This window comes from Scleropages formosus, chromosome 17 (assembly GCF_900964775.1).
Source record: "Scleropages formosus chromosome 17, fSclFor1.1, whole genome shotgun sequence".
NCBI lineage: Eukaryota > Metazoa > Chordata > Actinopteri > Osteoglossiformes > Osteoglossidae > Scleropages > Scleropages formosus.
The window spans coordinates 22,104,404-22,124,051 of NC_041822.1; the positions used below are offsets into that span (position 1 = coordinate 22,104,404).

At 44.2% G+C, this 19,648-nt stretch overlaps 2 protein-coding genes across 3 annotated transcripts; both read left to right on the plus strand.

The window, feature by feature from the left end:
- Nucleotides 1-72: 72 nt before the first annotated feature.
- LOC108937988 (60S ribosomal protein L12-like) lies at nucleotides 73-3,651 on the plus strand. Of its 2 annotated transcripts, XM_018758253.1 has the most exons (7): nucleotides 73-186; nucleotides 2,208-2,281; nucleotides 2,469-2,567; nucleotides 2,759-2,840; nucleotides 3,122-3,208; nucleotides 3,383-3,495; nucleotides 3,616-3,636. In XM_018758253.1, exons 1-7 carry the CDS (start codon nucleotides 150-152, stop codon nucleotides 3,619-3,621), a joined length of 498 nt encoding a protein of 165 aa, XP_018613769.1. In that variant the 5' UTR covers nucleotides 73-149; the 3' UTR covers nucleotides 3,622-3,636. The 2 variants fall into 2 exon arrangements, with proteins under 2 accessions (XP_018613769.1, XP_018613768.1); XM_018758252.2 differs by having other exon boundaries at nucleotides 3,383-3,651.
- Nucleotides 3,652-6,124: 2,473 nt separating this feature from the next.
- Nucleotides 6,125-11,599, plus strand: LOC108938059 (uncharacterized). Its single transcript, XM_018758337.2, has 8 exons — nucleotides 6,125-6,222; nucleotides 6,518-6,682; nucleotides 6,825-6,957; nucleotides 7,190-7,274; nucleotides 7,521-7,627; nucleotides 8,234-8,309; nucleotides 8,425-8,745; nucleotides 10,787-11,599. The coding sequence occupies exons 2-8, from the start codon at nucleotides 6,526-6,528 to the stop codon at nucleotides 11,030-11,032; spliced, it is 1,125 nt and encodes a 374-aa protein (XP_018613853.2). The 5' UTR covers nucleotides 6,125-6,222; nucleotides 6,518-6,525; the 3' UTR covers nucleotides 11,033-11,599.
- The last annotated feature ends 8,049 nt before the right edge of the window (nucleotides 11,600-19,648 follow it).

Sequence of the window (19,648 nt, forward strand, 5' to 3'; positions counted from 1 at the left end):
GCCTTACAGCGAGCCTTATAAATAATAATAAAAAAAAAAGCCCCGCTGGTGCCCGCAAGAGCCCCTCCTTTCGGACTCAGACTCGGACCTGGAGCCGGGCACGCGCGCGGAACCGCTGCAGGACGCGAGGGCAAAATCGCGCGCACATCATGCCGCCCAAGTTCGACCCTACCGAGATCAAAATCGGTACGTGGCTGTACCGCGTTTACCGCGTTTCTACCCCGTTATTCTTAGCGGTGTCACTCAGGTTATTTATATTTCACATTTAGCTCGCGATCCGTAACGGCGTCACGCGTCACCGAACTTTTCTTTACATGATGTCGCACATTTTTATTATTTTGTGTATTATTTCACCACAAAGGATCTCTTTCGTAACACTTGAGTTAATGTTGCGCTTTTAAAATGTTTTAATTTGTTGCCTTGTACGGATGCGAAGTTATTACATGTTGTTACAATATTGTCGAATATTACATTTTATGGTCCTTTTAAATTTAGGTATTGATGGGCACAGTGATTAATAACCCCTCAATATTGGTCAATAAACATTATAAATAGGGTATAGTTACCGAATCTGTGCAGCGAATATTAAACGACGCCACTTGTTTTTTTTTTATTTTATTTTTATTTATATGATTCCAGGTGCTAATCATGTCCGCCAACACCCCCCCCCCCCACAACCCTGTTACTAAATTTAACAGACATTCACCTCCAGACCGCCTTTGCTTAATCACTTGATCCGTTTAGAAATGCTCAGACCTGCTGAAGGTTATACACCGTTTTATTTTCCCCTTCTGATGAGCATAAACACACACACACAAATAACACACTAGGGCTGCAGATCAACTGACCTTGTTTTGAAATGATGGAAGGAAATACCCAGAAAAAAATTAAAGCCATAAATCTATCTCACAAGTGCAGAGAGTCCAGATAAATTAGCTCTACTGAGAGCATCCATGTACAGTGAGCGAGGGGACATAACTGTGACTCCGAGTGCCATAACAACCACTTAGAAATGTTCTGCTGCTTCCTGAGGTCCTGAACCACCTGTCTTTAGTACAGCTTTGGACTTGGTAAGATTTACAGGTACAGGCATCTCATGCTCATTCACTTACCCTAACTGATTTACCGTGGCTTGCAAAAGTATTCAGACCCTTGATAGAATCACATATTTTACTCGAAAATGATGCTTTAATATTTCTTTCCATGTGGTATTTTAATTCAAATAGTACTACTCACTTATTTTAAGCTGACATCTTTTGTATCACAAAATCTTAAAGGACTGAAATGTGCCGTTTGCATTAATATTCAAATGCTGTCATTGTGGCAAACCTTAAGTTAGATGCACAGAATTTTCTTAACAAGGCAAGAAAGTACTTCCCTGAAATGCTCCACCAGAAATTGCCCAGCTGTATATATGGGTAAATCATAGTAAGTTTCTCAACATCATAAAACTGCTTTGGAGGAATGTGTCACCTAAAGGCTGAATAGTAGTAGCAGTAGTATCGATAATCATAATAATAGTAATAATAATTTTGATTGAGTTTCAGTTGTGATGTCTCAGACTGGCAATGGTTGTGACTGCCTGATATTAGTGAGTTATGATATTATTTTCCCTTGTTGCTTGATGCTCTGCATAAGTTTCTGTACATAAGTGAATAAATGTTTTTTTCTGTAATTTTCTTAAATTTTCCCATGAGTTTTTAAATTATTTTAGGTTTTTTACCCATCTGTTTACTCACTTCTCTGAACAGATAACCAGGAATGAGGGCTGTGATGCGAAAAAGCACACACGTGAGATTTGCGTCATACTTTCGTGATTGACCTATCTTTCGAGTTTGTCAGGATCGCACGATGAAATAAAATGACCGTATGACAGGTTTAAATAACAAATGTTAATAATTTCCTGAAGTTGTTAGCTTGTTGTAAGAAGAAAAGCATATATTATCACAAGCTGTAGTAACTGGTTTTCATCAGTAAACCGCATTATGTGAGAGATGGGTGTACTGTGTTTAAATAGCACATGTACAACATACGCAGTACTGTTTTTAAATAGCACCATTATATTTTGTTGTTACTAAATGAATACTGCAACACATTTAAGTAAATGCTTATTTGAAATTTAGGAGGCTATTGAGGCTTCTGCACCCGTTCTATAACTGACTGAACAAATACCATAATGAAGTGCTGCTTTTCCCCCTCTTGTGCAGTGTACCTGAGGTGCACAGGAGGAGAAGTTGGTGCTACCTCTGCCCTGGCTCCCAAAATTGGACCACTGGGTTTGGTGAACAGTCTTTTGCTTCTTGCAAACTCCACTTAACCATTTTTTCCTCCATTCATTAGTATACATTATGTTTTACCACATTTATTACACTCAGACATGCCGCTTTTGTGTTGAAAGGCCGTAAACACTTGATTGGTAGATTTTTTTTGTCATTAGTGAGAGCTCTCTCGCCACTCTACAATTTCAGTCTCCCAAAAAAGTGGGCGATGACATTGCCAAGGCAACCGGAGAATGGAAGGGTCTGAGGATCACCGTCAAGCTGACCATCCAGAACAGACAAGCAGAGGTAGGTCCTCCAGCTTTTCCTCCGCTGCTGTCATTGTGGGTCTCAGAAACTCCGTTCCCGTTGTCATCCATAGGTGGTGCTGTTTCGCTCCTTGTCACTGCACATGTAAGAGTCGCAGTTCCCACCGTTGCCTGACGATGGTGCTATTTGACCACACGCAATCCTCACCTGTTCTTGCTCCGTCCTTCTAGATTGAGGTGGTCCCGTCAGCTTCTGCGCTTATTATCAGGGCCTTGAAGGAGCCCCCTCGTGACAGGAAGAAGGTCAAAAACAGTGAGTCTGCATCTGACACTGCTGGATCTTTCAGAAAAATAACAAAATTTTATTTCTTTAAGGCTATAATTTTTTAAAAAATATGCGTATCCTTTAGTGCCCATTTGTATGAGTAAATTTCATGTCTTGGAAGCAGGAATTACTCAGTTGTATGAAGCCACATAAATCTGGGCAAATTCTGTAGATTTCTAGCATTATCTTCATTAATTTACATAGAAAGTGTACCTTGAATTCCCCAATCCATCTTCATTACTATCACAGTCATTATTTGTCTATCCCAGTCAAACACACTGGCAGTGTGCCCTTTGAAGAGATCATCAACATCGCTCGGACAATGCGACACCGCTCTCTTGCCAAAGAACTTTCTGGTAAGATCTGATAACTGAACCTTTTAATGACTGATTGTGCTGAACACCCCTTTGAAATAGCATGTTAATGCCAGTATGCCCAGGAGCATAAGTATAAATGCTGTTAACTCACCTGTGGAAAGAAAGGTGATAGTCTTGAAAGCTAAGCTGAAATGTTGTTTCTTTGCCCCACAGGAACCATCAAGGAGATCCTTGGTACTGCTCAGTCTGTGGGCTGTATGATCGATGGCCGTCCTCCACATGATGTCATTGACGACATCAACAGTGGCAAAGTGGAGTGTCCTTCAGTAAGTGATTGTGATAACACCCCCTTACTTTGTAAAGTGTAACCTGCTCTTGGTCATCTTAAAATTTGTCCTGAAATGTGCATCTAAAATTAATTCTGTGATCCTTATTTTTCTTTTCAGGAGTAAGACAAAAGATGAAAAATAAAGTTCTTAAATGAAAACTGAAAAATAAAGTTCTTAAAAGCTACAGCTTTTCTCTCATGGACCAGTTTTTATATATTGTTAGGTTTCTGAAATATAACAAGAAGTTTGTTTGAGCAAAGCAAAACATCCCTTCCTGCAGCCTGAAAAGATGTAAGTTGCAGAGTACTTAAGGCCTTGAATGTGTAACTTGAAGGTTATAGCAAAATCCGTAGGCTTCTGCAGCTGATGTCAACTGACTTGGGGTTTTGTCCACATGACGCGGTTTAATCCAGAAGAACAAAACCTCAAGTCAGTTGAAGGTTATAGGTTCGAGTCTTGAAAGAGTGCCCTGCAGCACTCAGACTGAACTGACTGCTGCTTTCTTCTACCTCTGGCCTCTTGGTGGTTCGACCCCTGCTTTCTTCTACCTCTGGCCTCTTGGTGGTTCAACCCAGAAGGGTCCAAAATTAATAACACAAAGGTTCTCAGATCTGGCTCCACAGTGGTGGAATGAGGTCCCCCTGTGCCTCAGAGCTGCTGAATCCTTCTCAGCATTCAAGAAGCATATTTTTGAGCCTCACTTCTTTCCTGTCTACTCCATAGACTTGTACTCCCTTGTCTGCTGAAAATGTCAACCATTTACATTTATCTTACGTTTACATTTACACACACACACACACATTTACAGAACCGCTTGTCCCTTACGGGGTCACGGGGAACCGGAGCCTACCCGGCAACACAGGGCGTAAGGCCAGAGGGGGAAGGGGACACACCCAGGACGGGACGCCAGTCCGCCGCAAGGCACCCCAAGCGGGACTTGAACCCCAGACCCACCGAAGAGCAGGACTGCGGTCCAACCCACTGCGCCACCGCACCCCCGTTTACATTTATTTAATTAATTTAATTTACCAATTCTAAATGCAACTTTTTTTGTAAGGTATGCTGGTTAAATAGTGGTATTAGATGTAATTTACTGTACTTTGTGAACCTGTGTCTGCATCCATATCACTCTCTGTTTTCATAAAATAAACTTTTCTCTTGAGTCGCACATCTCTGTAGAAAAGAATCTGCTAAATGAATAAATGTTAATTTAAATGTAACTGGTCTACAAAAATCTCCAGTACATGTATATGTGTAAATTAGAATTTTTTGAATACAAGTACCTGCTGACCATCTAATTAATGTAACCTTTGCACAGATGATGTGCGTGTAGTACGTTTATAGCAACCAAAATTAAATTGAAACACTGATATGAGTTTGGAAAAGTTTTCTAAAGAAGATCGTGAAAAATCAAATAGCTTGAGAATCAATTATTAATCAGCACAACTGTTGACATCAGTGTTCATGTGTAACCAGGCCAAAGAAAATCATGTTGAAACACAATACATTTTCAATGGCTCCAGAGTAAAATAGTGCACAGGTTTTTATAAAGAAGGAATTTGACATGCTGAATTAAATCTGTTTAGCCTCAGAACCAGGATGGGTTGACCCCGAATTATTCCCCTTCAAAAACCATCTGCTGTGGATGGAGGAAATACTGAGACCAAATATCTTAAAGTTAAGGTTAGGTTTATACCTCATTGATGCAAAGATGCCCTCTCACGGCTGGTATTGTTTGACATATGCTGCCATATTCACAGTTCGCAAGCGCATCTCTGCTGGGTGAAAAAAGAATGAGCAAGATCCTGAGAGAAACTTGATGGGGTCAAATAATCAAAGTATATTATAATCTCATCTCCTATTCACCATATCTTGTTTCCCTCCATTATAATAAAGACCAGTATGTAAAAAGTGGGTAAAGAGTTCCTCGGTTTAGTAACTACTGAACCGTGACTAAAATGTTAATTTGCCTTTCCACAGTGCCATCAAGTATATAAATAACTGTTTTAAATTATAAATAGACACTCTAAGCTACGGTTCATTATGTCAATAAGGAAAAACGGTGTGATCCGTGACCCGCTGTGGTCCAGCAAGGTGAGTCATGATACTCAACAGTTGTGGCAGCATGATACTGACAGCACATGACATGACGCTGAGGCAGGAACTGCAGTGATGTCTGCAGTTTTCTTAGTCAGGTATACTAGTGTACTGTATGTACTCTGGTAAATTTACATCACTCCCACCTCCCACTTCAGACCTTCCTTTTTTCTTTTCTCAAATCACACTCATTCTAACATTCCTTTCAGCAAGCAAGGGCACTGCCATATAATTCATTTGCTTCGCTGACATTTCCGCAAAGCGAATAAAAATGATCTGCACATGTCTAGACGTGAACGATGCTTACTGTATCGATTCACGGTAAGTACCTTGATCAAGGCTCCTGCAGGTGGAGGTGCGATTCTAAGGTGTTATCCACCTTCAAGGTGAGCGCTCTAACCACAACGCCACCTGCCGGCCCGACTTTTTTAAGTTTCACACGCAGCTCTAAAACCGCGCAGTATAAATAAACGAGCCCGGGCGCGAATTCGTGCTCTCATACCGTGCGCGTCCTCATGCTGCGCGCGCCCTCGCCAAAGCGTTCGGTTGCCAGGATACCAACAAAGTTATCGGAGATGGTAGTTGTCCAGCAGCTGACTTCGGCGGCCTGCTAACGTTTCCAATGAGGTAACTTTCCTTTTCACACCAACCTTGAAAGCAAAAGGCTATTCATCATTTTTTTTGTTTTTTTTTTTAGTTTTCATTTTTATTCACTACATTTTATTCTACTTCTTGCGGTAACTGTATCATGCGACTTTACTGCGGTGGGAAAGACCGCGCAGTAAATTTCTAGGTGTAAAAAAAGTTCAAGCCGTGCGCTCGTACCTTCACATCATCATGTCATGACATGTGATGTGTGCTCATATTTATGTTCATATTTACATTCGATTCGTAGATACTGAACGAACCGTTTTCTTTTAAGAGTTCGGGATGGGCTGCCGCGCCCTCGAGCTCGTCGACGAGCCGCACTGCCTCCAGGTCGCGTGCCCGCATCCCTGTTGCTGGGAGACGGAGCGGCGCGTCGTCAGCGGCACCCAGCGCTACGTCAAGGCCGGAGCGCGCGCCGGGCCCGGAGAGCGATCGCGAGGTTCGCCTTCCTTCTCCGTGTCCCGCCTGCACCTTTTACACTCATTTCGTCTAACCCCACCCCCCGACCCTCGCTGCTGCTGTCTTATGATGATGATGATGATGATGATAATAATAATAATAATATCTCACATGATGTCCAGAGGAGCGTCCCACCCTCAGCGTTGTAAATGCCTGCGAGTGGGTGGAACCCAGGCACCCCCCCAGGAGCGGCGTGCTGCGTAAGGGTGCGCTGAGAGGACACAGCCTCCCGGACACCCCCGCACAGGGCCCCAGGTGGGTGTCCCAGCAGGACGGTGGCGTCCCAGCGGACCATCTGCGCTTGACGAAAGTTTTGGTCGCGCTGAAATTTCCATAAATGCCCTGACCGTCAAAGCTGCGACGTTGGGGGATCCGAATCGCCCGTGTGTGTCGACTGCTGCAGACTGTTGTGTGCGTGAGGTGCTGCGTTCTGACTGGACCCAAGGTGACGCTGTTGATGGTCTCGCGGTCTCTGTGCTTCCCGCAGTGCGGCTGCCGCCGGGTCCCCAAAAATAACCTCCGGCCCTCAGAGTGCTGTGGCTGTGGACAAGAAGGATTGCAAGGCTGCAAAGGTGGTTTTCTCATACACACCCTCGAGCGCGCACACACCGGTACACACACCCATGCAAAAGCAGCAATTCCCGGCTCTGTGACTGACTCCTCTTGGGTCGCGGGTCATGACCCTGAGTTTCCCTCCAAACCTCCTCGTACTTCTACGAGCTGCAAAAAAAGAAAAAAAAGAAAAGGCCCCGAAAGCTGTATTTCGGAGTGTGAGATGATTGCTTGTGCGCCAGCGAAAGTGTGTCTCGTTCCTGCAGCTCAGCCAGGCCCAGATCGGCCCCCTCCATAGCCGCCGCGAACCCAGCTCTGTGATGATGTGGGTACCCAACCCCCAGTACAGCCCGCACCCTTCCCCCCAACACAGGTACCAGAGCACCTGTCCTCCTCCACAGCACATCCTCTCATCATTTCAATCATGCGTTCAAACATTAATTCAAAATACAGTTGCAGCACCAATATAGAGAGCGTGGAATTTACATCGTGGGAACATAGTAGACATTTTTTTACAATAGATACTAAACAGCAGGTGGCGCTGTGGCTGGAGCAGCCGCGTTACACCCAAAGGACCCAGGCTTAAATCCCACCTCCTGCTGTAGTACCTGTGACCAAGGGACTTAACCCTGAATTCATACTCACCTGTGCAAAACAGTAAATAACTGTCAGTAAATCAATACCGTAAGTAATTTTGGAGAAAAGCATCCGCTAAATTAATCAATAAATAAACTAGCGAATAAATAAATCAACTAAAACTGCAGGCCTTGAACCGTGTACCAAGATGGATGGGTGACAGGTGAACCATGCTAGTAAAACGTGGTATTATTGTTATTGTTAATATGCATGTGTCCAGCTGTTTGCATTACGCAGTAAATAATTTTTGCGTTTCACAGCTCCTGATCCGAGCGTGAAAATCACAAACGGCTGAGCTCTTGTGGGCGATTTATTCATTTCAATATTGTAATTTGTATTGTAGGCCAAAGACGCCTCACGTAGCTATTGCACAGCTCTCCTACAGCTTGCTCCCCCAGTTGACTGTGACCCCTGGAATGGTGAGAGATACCAGCTGCAGAAATATCCACATAATGGACATTTATGATATGAATACATTATATATCGATATAAATATGAATAAGGGCATCTCCGTGAACTAATGATTTTTGGCAGGACAAGAAGAAGTCGAAAGCTGGGAGGCAGAAGGTGCGATTCCAGCTGCACAGCTCGCCAGACGCGTCCTTCCGTGGTTCTGGGGGTGCCGCGTTGGACGGAGCTGGCGTGAACGGGCTAGCCAAGGACTCCGCCTCACCCGGAGAGGTAGGGGGCGCTAGCAAGCCGGTCTGGGAGAACCAGCAGACGGCGGCAACGGCAAAAGCCCGACGCGAGTTCGTGGAGAACAAGACCGCCGTCTTCCACAGCGTGAGGGACTGGAGGCTGAGAGCGTCCCCCCCCCAACACGCCTCAGCACCCCAGAACAAACCAGGCAGCAAGGTACGAAGGCCACGCCCCTCACCTTCAGCACTGTGTTACCCATTTATTCTTTTTCTCCATCATGTGGTTTCTTTCATCTGATCACCATGAAGCTTCGCGACACCTCCGAATTCGGCATCTGAGCAGTTCCACTGAATGTACGTGTGTGTGATCAGATCTGGGCTTAGGAAATGAATGGGTGAATGGGTGAGACTATAATAAAGAGCAAAGATACCAACCCCCCCCCCTCCACACACACACACACACACACACACACACAAAAGTTGAATCATCTCCAGTAAATGAGGTCTTTAGACGCCAAATTTCAAAAATACGCACAGAATGTGTTGCAATGACTAGGAATGAAGTTAAGGTGATCATCGCATAACATAATGTAACAACAATTTTATTATGTAATTTTTTTTGCATTTTCCATACAGTTTTATTAGATTAGTCATACTTTTGGCATTAGTTTGTATTACAGTATATGTCAGTTTTTGAAAAATGTTCCCCATTCTTGAAATTTAGCAAATTTTGGCAAATTTTCTCACTGAATTCCAAGCACGGAATATTCCAGTGCCTTTTAGGATCTGATGCTTTCTAGAACGTTCTGGTGCCTTCTAGAATCTTCCGATGGCTGTAAAGTACCAAACTAAAACCGGCTCTTTGGAAGAATTTTTTGTAATCAGTAAACTAATAATAATCAATGCAAAAAAAAGACATAACTAAGAACTTTGAAAACATTTTTTGCATTGTGTAATTTATGAAAAATTACAATTCGCCACCCCATTTGGGACAGGAACACCGACAGCAGAAAGCTGTGGATGATGTCATGAAGTCTTGTGGCCATCACATGAAAGAAACCACATAGATGAGGGATAAAAGTTGTAAATGGCTCAGATCATGGGATGGAATCACAGCCTCCCGGTTATAACATATCAGCAGTTTGAGGGGTTTCTCTGCAGTGGGACCTGCAGGGCCGGAACCTCATTTCCCACAGTGCTTTGCTGCAGCGGACTCCACACGACAATGAGGCCTTCGTGTCCGGCGTTCCTCGCTCCCCGCGAGCGCTTTGTGAACGAAATCGGCCCGTTAGTGGCTCGTTGTCGCCGGGGCTCAGCCGTGGTGGGAAAGGGCCTCCGGTTCGCGGGAGCGTTAACGTGATGGAGTCTCCGATAAGGCGCTGCTGAGTCAAACCGCCCACCAACTTAACAGCTCGGTGTTTATTTTCTCATCGGCGAGACATCGCGTCCGTTGTCACGCACCCCGTGGAGGGGCCGTGCCGGAGCTGCGCAGGAATGCGCTCGGCCGAGCGAGGATTTCCTACGCGGTTCTGTGTACATAAATGAATCGAAAAACTGTAAACAGACAAAAGTCGATTTCCGTGAGCTGCGCCTTCTATAAACAAGAGCCCTCTCTCCCTCTTAATGGCCTTTTAATGAGGGAATGTGAAAAAAAATCGCAGTTCATTCCTTCAGGAAACTGTCTGCGAGTCCGAGCCAAACGTCCGTCTGGACCAGAGTACCTTTTTCCATTGCAGCATTTATGAGTTTTATTTGTTAATGTCATTTCCAAAGCAGTTTACCCAGCAGGGCCATTTTCATGGAAACCAGCCAGGTTAAGCACTTTGACCAAGGGTCCCGCAGGAATTCGCACCCATGTGCTTCGATTGTAAGCCAATGCCTTGAATCTCTGTGCCACCTGCTGCTTTTATGCTCTGAGCCCTAATTTTTAATAAGATGGACAGTTTGCAGTTCTACGTAAATTTGTATTTATTAATCTATCTGACATTTTAACACTTTTCTCCAAAGCAACCGAAAATTATTCGCCCATTTATGGGACAGCTGGGTAATTTTACTGGGCAAGTACCTTGCTCACGGGTACTGCACCTGGAGGTGGGATTCGAACCTGCAGCTTCTGGCTCAAAACACTGACGAGCTAGTAATCGGCTAGTGTGAGAAATGGCGAATCTGAACCCTTCCTCACCTTGTCTCTGCTCTAGCGCCCCCAAGAGGAGGTGCAGAGCATCTCACAGGTGTTTGTCTTGTGTCTGGTGTCTCAGAAGCCCAGGGGCAGCGCTGACCGGCAGAGCAACCCCTGGAACAGGTACAACGCCTCTGGCGGACACCCCAGGGAGAGACCCGCTGTCCCGGCGAGGGTAGCGTTGGGCAACGGGACCCCGAAGGCCTCACAGGGGCCCTCCGGCGAGAGGCGCGAACACCCCCCAGGCCACTCCCCCCAGCGGTCAATCGCGGCTCGGGCTGAAGCGGTGACATCGCGCCCCAACGCCGCTTTCGGCCTTTCGTGAGAAAGCCGACGCGCTCGTTTCCGGGCAGCGCGACGACGGCGGCCTCTTAGTGGCGACGCTTAATTACGAGTGCTGTTTGGTGCCAAGAACAATGCAGAGGATCGGTGCGAAATGTGGCTTCTGCAGCTCGGGCGTCGACTCCGGTCCAAAGCGCCCAGGGATAATTTCACGTGTTTACATTGCCTTTGATGTGCGTATTTCATGGAGTGCGCAGATTTTCGCCGAGATTATTTTCTTCATTTTTCCATGCTCGTAATTTCAGGGTGTGCGTCAGTATAGAGCTCCTTTTTCCTGTTTCTGACTTTGCCAGTATATTGTACAGATCCAAATGCACAGTATTTTTTTAAAAACCAAAGTACATTTTCAGAGCTTTTTCATTTTTTTTAACCAACCAATACAGACCGTTCTATTAAGGTAAACATGTCCATTTATTTTATTCTTTGAAACCAAAAGGCACAATATTAAAGCTCACAAAGGAAGCCAGCTGATACTGCACAGAGTTGTGTTGTGACATTTATTCATTTAGCAGATGCTTTGTTTAAGTGACTTTCAGTATCAAGCTACTTACAATTACTTAATAATTTATATAGCTGGGTAATTTTACTCAAGCAATTTAGGATAACTGCCTTGCTTAAGGGAACTGCAGCTGGGATTCAAACCTGCAGCATTTGAATCCAAAGGCAATAGCTCTTACCACTACACTACTAACTGTCCCCATTGTCTTATACCAGAGGAGCTCTGAGAATAAGTGACACATGCATTACATATTTATACATAAATTAATATATATATATAAATCAGTATTTTACATTGCAGGCGTCAGTGATGTTATTGCTGTATGATATAAGGAAAAGAATGCTTTGTGAAACTGGGTTGTGACAACATTCAGAAAAAAAGAATTTGTAAGTTAAAACGAATGCATTATAGAACAAAAAGTTGTATTAATATTTGCGTGTTGGAATTAAAATTAAAACTGTAGTTGGGCTCAGTTTTTATTACTTCTGGTCCGGAGTCTGTACTATTGTGCACAAGTTATTTGTGTGTGTGTGTGTGTGTGTGTGTGTGTGTGTGTGTGAGGGCAGCAGTTTGAAGGACCCCCAGGTGTTGCGTTCGCCCCCAGGGGACCAGTCGTTTTGCTCCCCTGAGCTGAAGGCCCTGAAAAGACTGTAGAAAACCTTTCAAGGGCCCTGCGCTATGGAATGTAAACCATCCATTCCCTCATCCGTCTGTTATGTCTAGTGTCACGGGTTGCCGTTTGTTTCCTGTTTACTGAGACACATTGCGCTGATGTTTTTAATCATTTCCAGACATTATTAAATCTGACCGCTATGTTCTTTCTTATGGTCCTGTTTGCATTGTCCCCAACCACCCATTACCGCATACGCAGAATCCCGAAGCAGCGCTAATGGTTGGCTTGTCCACATATAGCAACGCTGCCAGCAAGACAGGCCCCATGTCCAAATGTCCACGTGTCACCTGAACAATAGAGAGAACACTGTAGACAATGGTGCCTGGCCTTCTTCCGACTCCTTCCCTGTCTCACTCACCCCATTTATACAACTGGGTAATTTTTTTGCTGGAGTAATTTGGGGTAAGTACCTTGCTCAAGGCTATTACAACTGGGATTCCAGCTTGCGACCTTTGCATCCCAAGGTAGCAGCTTTAACCAGCTGCCCCTCATGCATCTCTCCCTCACTTGTGACACTGCTTGCCAGCATTCATTGAGTGTAATAGAGAACTCTGACTTTAAAAAAATATAATGACCTCTTTATCTGAAGTTTAAATTACATTAAGAAATTAATACTTTACATTTATTTGATACTTTTCTCTAAAGCAAAGGAGAATTATTTATCCCTATATACAGGTGGGTGGTTATTGATGCTTAAGGGTGCTACAGTCAGGGGGAGACTTGAACCTTTGAGCTTTAGGTCCAAAGGTAACAGCTATAACCCCTATGCGCCCAGCTGTCTTATTAGCTAGTCAGTTAAATGAACGCACATTTATACTAAATTTTTTTTTAGCTTTCTAAAGGAACAGTGTAAGTCATTATTACTGTCACTCATTTATTCATTTTGTGTCATGCAGTTCTCATTGAGGGCAGCAGGTGGCAGAATTGAGGCACAAGTTCTATTGGTAGAAAGATAAAGCAACTGGCATTTCACTGATGCAGCTATGAAGAGTTAAAAAATAAATTATAGTAATGATTCATAATGTAATTTTTTTCATCTGCGCAATTCATATTTGCTTTGTGATGAAAGGCCCAAATGCTTGCTGAAATTCTGAATCATAGTTTGACGCAAGATGTGGGGCCTGTACAATATAAAAGAGCTACTTTCTAAACCTGTATGCGTATTTGAAAGAGAAAGAAAGCAGCGAAAAATGAAAGACGGCAGCTTCCAATTACGTTTATTTATTTTAGTTGCTTAACACATGATTTCATCTGAAGAAACTTAGGTAATGAAGTTTACTGCTTAGCACGGAGTATTTTTACTGCGATGATTCAGCTTCAGTTTTGTTGTTCTGTGGGTGGAACACCAGAGCCCCTCCTAGGATTTGAACCAGCAACCTTTGATTGTAAGGTTGTTAACCACAACTGCCTTGCTGGATAAATCAAAAGAGCAAAGGCTGAAAAAATATAACGTATGGTGCTGTCTGCCTTCGGACCCTCGATACAAGCCCTGTGTCCCGCAGTCGTGTGTCACTTGGCCAAGGTGACGGGACTTGAAACGTTGACTGTGTCACTTCCTTAGCAACAGTCACAGCGACGGTGATCATGGCTTCTAAACAAACAGGCCTCATGAATTATGACTCTGTTCGGTGATGAAGCCAAGTATGTGCTGTTTCACTTTATCCATGACACTGAGAGCTGGTTATGTCAGTTTTTCTCTGGGCCATACACCCTGTGAGAGAGAAAAAAAAGAAGGACTGCACTCTAGGGTCAAACAGTGAAATGAATTTTGCTTTAAAAAATTCTGTAATTATTTTAAATTATTACTAATAATTCAAATTATTTTGAAAATTACAGAATTTTTATTTATTGCTTCCCTCTGTAAATATGTGGATGAATGAAGTGCTCAAATTTCTCCCACTTGAAAAATTTATATTTGATTTGCATGACAGTTTGAATGCATTCTGGATTATCTAGACCATCTTCTAGAAGTTATTAGGAAGTGTTGCATGGTCATACCTCGATAAATTGTAACCTTTTGACCCAGAGCCACCACTGTATGTATGTGGACATATATGCAATTTTGGTGCACTGTCTCTACCTGTATGCTGTTGTGACCCTGTGCTCTTTATAAAACCCAAAAACACTAAATAAAATAGAATAATATAAAAAAAAAAGAGTTAATAATCCTTGCTTAGAGTTTCAGTTCACTAACCCTGCAAGTTACCTTGGACAAAGACATCAGCTCAAGAGACCAAAATAATAATAGTATTAACGATACTTGAACCCAGTAATTCTGAAAATTACTGTAGTTTCCAAATTTGCTAATGCTGTAAAAGTAACATTTGTAAAATCTGTTTCTTGACTGACTGAGTGATCAAATAAATTAATAGCTGGACCTGCACTACATGTCCGATAATGAAGATAACATTAAAATGTCGATTAAATAAGCTAATTTTTCCATCAGCAGTTCATCATGACCCTCAAGTGTTAAATTAGTAACATGTTAAATGGGAGGCAAAGGGCTTGGGAAATAGGGAGCTGGAGTCACTGTGACATTGCTGTTTATGTGGTTTTCTTAATAGACCAGTCAGATTAAACAAACAGAAGCTGTGGAGAAAGAACAGTAAAAGTGGTCAATTGCTGTGTGCTCTACATGTTGGACCCAGGACTGAGTCCTTGCTGTGGTAAAAAAGGCAAAGGAAAACAAACTGGCCTGTGTTCTTCTCGGTGAGATGGCGGGGTCACCTCGACACCTCCATGAGCGGGCAAAAAAGGGGCAAAAACAAGAAAAAATTAAATATGCGTGACAGCTAGATAAATTAGTGTAATAATTTTTTCCATGTGCTATGCTTATCTATGTATTTCCTCTTTGAATGTCAGTCCCATAGGCAGCTATTTGAGGCATGTAAACCAGCAACACTCTCTTCTCTTAATGTAATGCATAAATTGTACTTGTGCTGAGATGTACGTCGCTTTGGAGAAAAGCGTCTGCTTAATGAATAAATGTAAATGTAAACATGATGGCATCAGACAAACGAGCAGTGATTTGATAATTCTGCATCTATATCTAAAGCTCTTCATCTGTTGTTGCGGGGTCCTGGATCAGGGTGAGCTTTGGAAGGGAAGTAGAGGCTGCGAGGAAGACAAGATCAAGCTCAAGTGGGGTACCCTACAAGGTTTATAAGCTCTGTCCAAAGCTGTAGCACAGACTCTGCAGGATCCAGAAGGTGATCTGGAGAAGGGCCACAGTTTCACGGCTCTGGAGGCATGGAGAAAGGATATGGATCCCTACTGTATTTTTCGCTTATCCAACATCTTTATCAATTTTATTGGAGAAATTTAAGTTAAGTACCTTTCTCAAGCTTATAACAACTTCCCAAAAGCAGCGGTCCACTTTCGGGACACATATCTGTGTATTGAAGCACTAAGCTTCTTGCAGTCCTGCTCAAGAGTATATTCTAGAAAAAGGGAGAGGCGATCCTGACTGGGTTTAACCTGGCCTTTTTTCCCAGCCATCATCGCTGCTGTTACAGCCTCTCAAACCGCAGGCCGGAGCAGCGGGCCAGTACAAATGAATTCTGTAGCCTCCCTCGCGCTGTTTTTTCCCCTTTTCGGCTGCTGCTCCTGCTGCAATAACATCTCGAGAAGATGAAGGAACCCCTCCCCCCTCATTAGCACGGTATGTGTGTCGTTTTTGAACCGAGCAGAGAGCGGCGAAACAAATCCCGCAGCTAGCAAGCCTTCAGCTAATCGTCGCGCTCTGCCTCTTGATTAACGGCGACGAAAGATCGATCGACGCTGCCGAAATGACTAGCAGGAGGGAAACAAAGCACGTTTGTGAGCTGCCTGTTGATTTGACGGCTTCAAACGGTCCCCGTGCCTGCCTATCAAACGAGAACAGAAGAAGCCTCCAAAAGGCTAACTGCACACCCGATTTCTGCATCCTGGGCAACGTGTGTTCCGTAATGCCGATTCCCGGTACGGAGAAGCTGCAAGGAGGCGGCCACGTTGGCTCGTGGTGGCATCCTTGGTTCTTTCATAACTACGTGGCGGGATCAAATGGTGGTGGTACGCTAGGCCAAGTGGGGACATCCCGCCTTCTCCCCGTCCTTGTGACAGCTGGTGCAGAAGAGCTCTCCCACGACCCCCTACTTCCTATGCCTGTGGAGGTTTCCTTCCCCTCCACCAGATGCACCCAGAGAAGTCAACTCCCTCTGGCGATGGCAGGGATCCTCCCAGTCCGGCTGACTGCCAACAGCGAAAACCTGCGCTGCTTTTAGACGTTGCTCTGACGGTCATCCCCCTACCCCGGGTGTCACCAGGTGTGTGAGATTAGGTGGCAAGACATTAAAAGCCTGATGCGGGTGTTGTTACTGCCCCTGATTTGCCCCCTCACTGTTTTGGCCCTGTTCTGCCTGACACGAGGCCCGAGTCCAAGCGAGCGGCGTTGGAAACACGAAGCTCTGTTTTCACCTCCCGCTTGCCTACGGCTTAAATTGAGAAAGTTACCCAGCTACCCAAGCCATTGATAGCATGTGGCCCTCAGGAACCGCAGTGACATTTTTGATGTGTATTCTTAGCAGTAGCAACGAATCGCAGGCGTCTCTCTGCGGGGGTCCGTGTGTTTTGTTTGCTCGGGATTTTGCCTAAAAGTCCGGCACCTTCCACTCGTCCTGCCAGGATCTACCAGCAGGCCTGGGCTGTGACAAGCACCCAAAATAGCGGTGGAGTCTACTTAAGGACAATGTTCATGCCGACAGGCTCATATTCAGACCAGGCAACCCAAAGTGCTTTTTATGATGTTTGTTTGTGCCCCTCCCCCGCCACCGGGGGCAGCCCTGGAAGGTTCTGTTTACGGACCTCTTAGATAACTTTCTCCACTCGGGATCACAGGCAGGTTCTGTGAAGGCGCGCCGGCTCAGCCCCACTCCCCGTCACCCCCACCTCTCAGCTTCTCCACCAACAAGACAACTCTGTGTCAGGTATGAGCCCCCCTCCCAGCCTCAACACTTCACCCATTTTTTTTACCGTTTTCCTTTTTTTATTTGTTCGTTGCTGTGGACTCAAAGCGTCACACTTGGAGGAAGAAACCACCTCAGATAAACTATTGAAAATGCACTCTGGGAATCATGGGAAAAACAGGTTACCCCGGTCAATCATCCACTTGTGTGGTTTTTTTTTTTTTAAATTTTTTTTCCAGTGACAGTGTACCTTTTGATGGCCGGAGCCACGCGGCTTGTGTGCATCTGAAGAGAGTAATGGCTCTTAAGGGGAGGGAAGAGAGCGAGGCGGCACCACTTTCCGTGTCCATGGTGACCCAGGACATGTTCCCCACACAAGCACAGCCAGCGAATCGCCCCACGGTTGACGGGTGGGATCCCCAAAGGGGGATTCTCTTCCTTATGTGTAATTCTTGTTTATGGAATTTAATATCGGGTGCCCCGACGCGTTGAAATTGGGTTAGGAGACATTGGGGCGAAGTGGTGTGAGTTACACGCTGACAGGCGGGCCATGGTGTCATGCCCATAGGATTGGAGCACACATGCCTCCCCAGGAGATCTAATATGGAGGCTGCACCCCCATGAACACCTGGTCACGCCAGCCGCACAATAAGCAATTTATTGCCGCAGAGAATCTGGGGCCCAACAGAGACGTGGGGGCGTCTCTGGCTGCTTTCATCGCCCTTCTTTGGAAGGATGAAGGAATTCATGGGCCACGGCATCCCTCCGCTTTCCCAGTTCTGGCACCAGGTAGGTAAATGGACCCATTGTGCTGGGCCACAGGCACGCTCACACCTGGATTAGTGCGGCCCTGGCGTGGAGGGGGCTCCTGGAGGTGGGGTGCAGAAAAAATGTGCAGATGAACCACCCTGAAGTTCATGTGCCATGAGCACAGCCCGTGTGCCCTATTACATCATCCTGGGCGTCAGATCGTGGCGTACGAGTGTTACTGTATATCGCTACTGGAACAAATAATGGGGAAACTGGAAAAAACTGAATCCTCCTGGACCCATCTCCTTCCTACTTTGGGTTTCAGCCTTTTCTTCAAGTTCTCAGGGGTTCCTAACCCTGATCATGAGTCCATCTGCAGTTAAACGTTTGAAAACTGCAGTAGCGCGTAGCAAAACACTTTCATGCAGAGGGTACCACAGTAAGGCAATACAGAAAGCTATAGGTTAAGGGTAAAGGCTTTTAATCTGGACGTTGCTCATTACATAAAGTCCCAGGAGGGACCCTGCTGTTGTACCTTTTAGCAAGTGCTTCAATTCATTACTGCAATGACATTTGCAGCAGTGTAAATGGTTAAAATTTTTAAGTTATGCGGTGATAAAACCAACACAATAATAATAATAATAATAATAATAATAATAATAAAAATAATATTGTTGTCTGTATTAGGTATCATAGTGGTTAAAGCTACTGCCTTTGGATCCAAAGGTGGCAGGTTCCGTCTCCAGCTGTTATACCCTTGAGCAAGGTACTTACCCTAAATTGCTGTGAAGTTATCCAGCTGTGTAAATGGATAAATGCTTGTAATAATTATAACCTTAGCCCTGTACTTTGGTTGCGAGAAAAGCCAGAGCTAAATGAATAAATTTGTACTTAAGAAGCTCTCAGTCTTTATTTTCCCAAAACTTCTGCTTTTTTATTTCAGCCTTTTTACAGTTTTTACAAGGCTATGTCATCAGGGAGTGGAATAGAGGAATCCTGTCATCTAAGTCTCAGAAGAAACAGAGCCATCTATCAGAAATTTAAATTGTACAGTCATCCATTTGAGAATTTAAAAAAAAAAAACAGCTGCAGAGCTTGTGAACAAAAATCATTTAGCAGAGACACACTAAAAAAGATTTTACTTTAAACATTTTACAGTATGCCCACATATATAACATGTATTTTTTTAAATGAGTAAGTATAAGGTAACTTGGGTGATAATTTCTGGTCAATGTTACATTTTTATGTGTCAATATATCATTCCTGACTTATGATTTATTATGGATGAAAGATGTGACTGGGAAACACAATCTGTAGAATGGATGTCAAGTATTTCTTAAACAACTTTACTGAGATGCGACATTGCTATCATACTGGGTAGAAGGGCTGTGTGTATCCTTCGCCCAGGTTATGGGGTATTTTACACCAGCAAGTGATGTACTAGTTAGGAAAATGCTCCTCCAAGTGCCAGCAGTGCTCGCCTTTGAGAAAAGTTACGGAGGTTTGATGAACACCCCCTGTCGCCGCCACTATGGAGCTGTATCATGGGGAAAAGTGGATTATATAACAACTAAGATGAGATGGTTTATAGAATAATAATAATTAAATTTAATTCAAATTTTTTATGAAGTGCTCTGCTCAACAGAGCAATGCAGTTTGCTGTACAATTAAGGTGGTGAAAAAAAACCCAAGACAAAGATAATGGTTTGCAAACAGTATGTAACTGACCCAAAT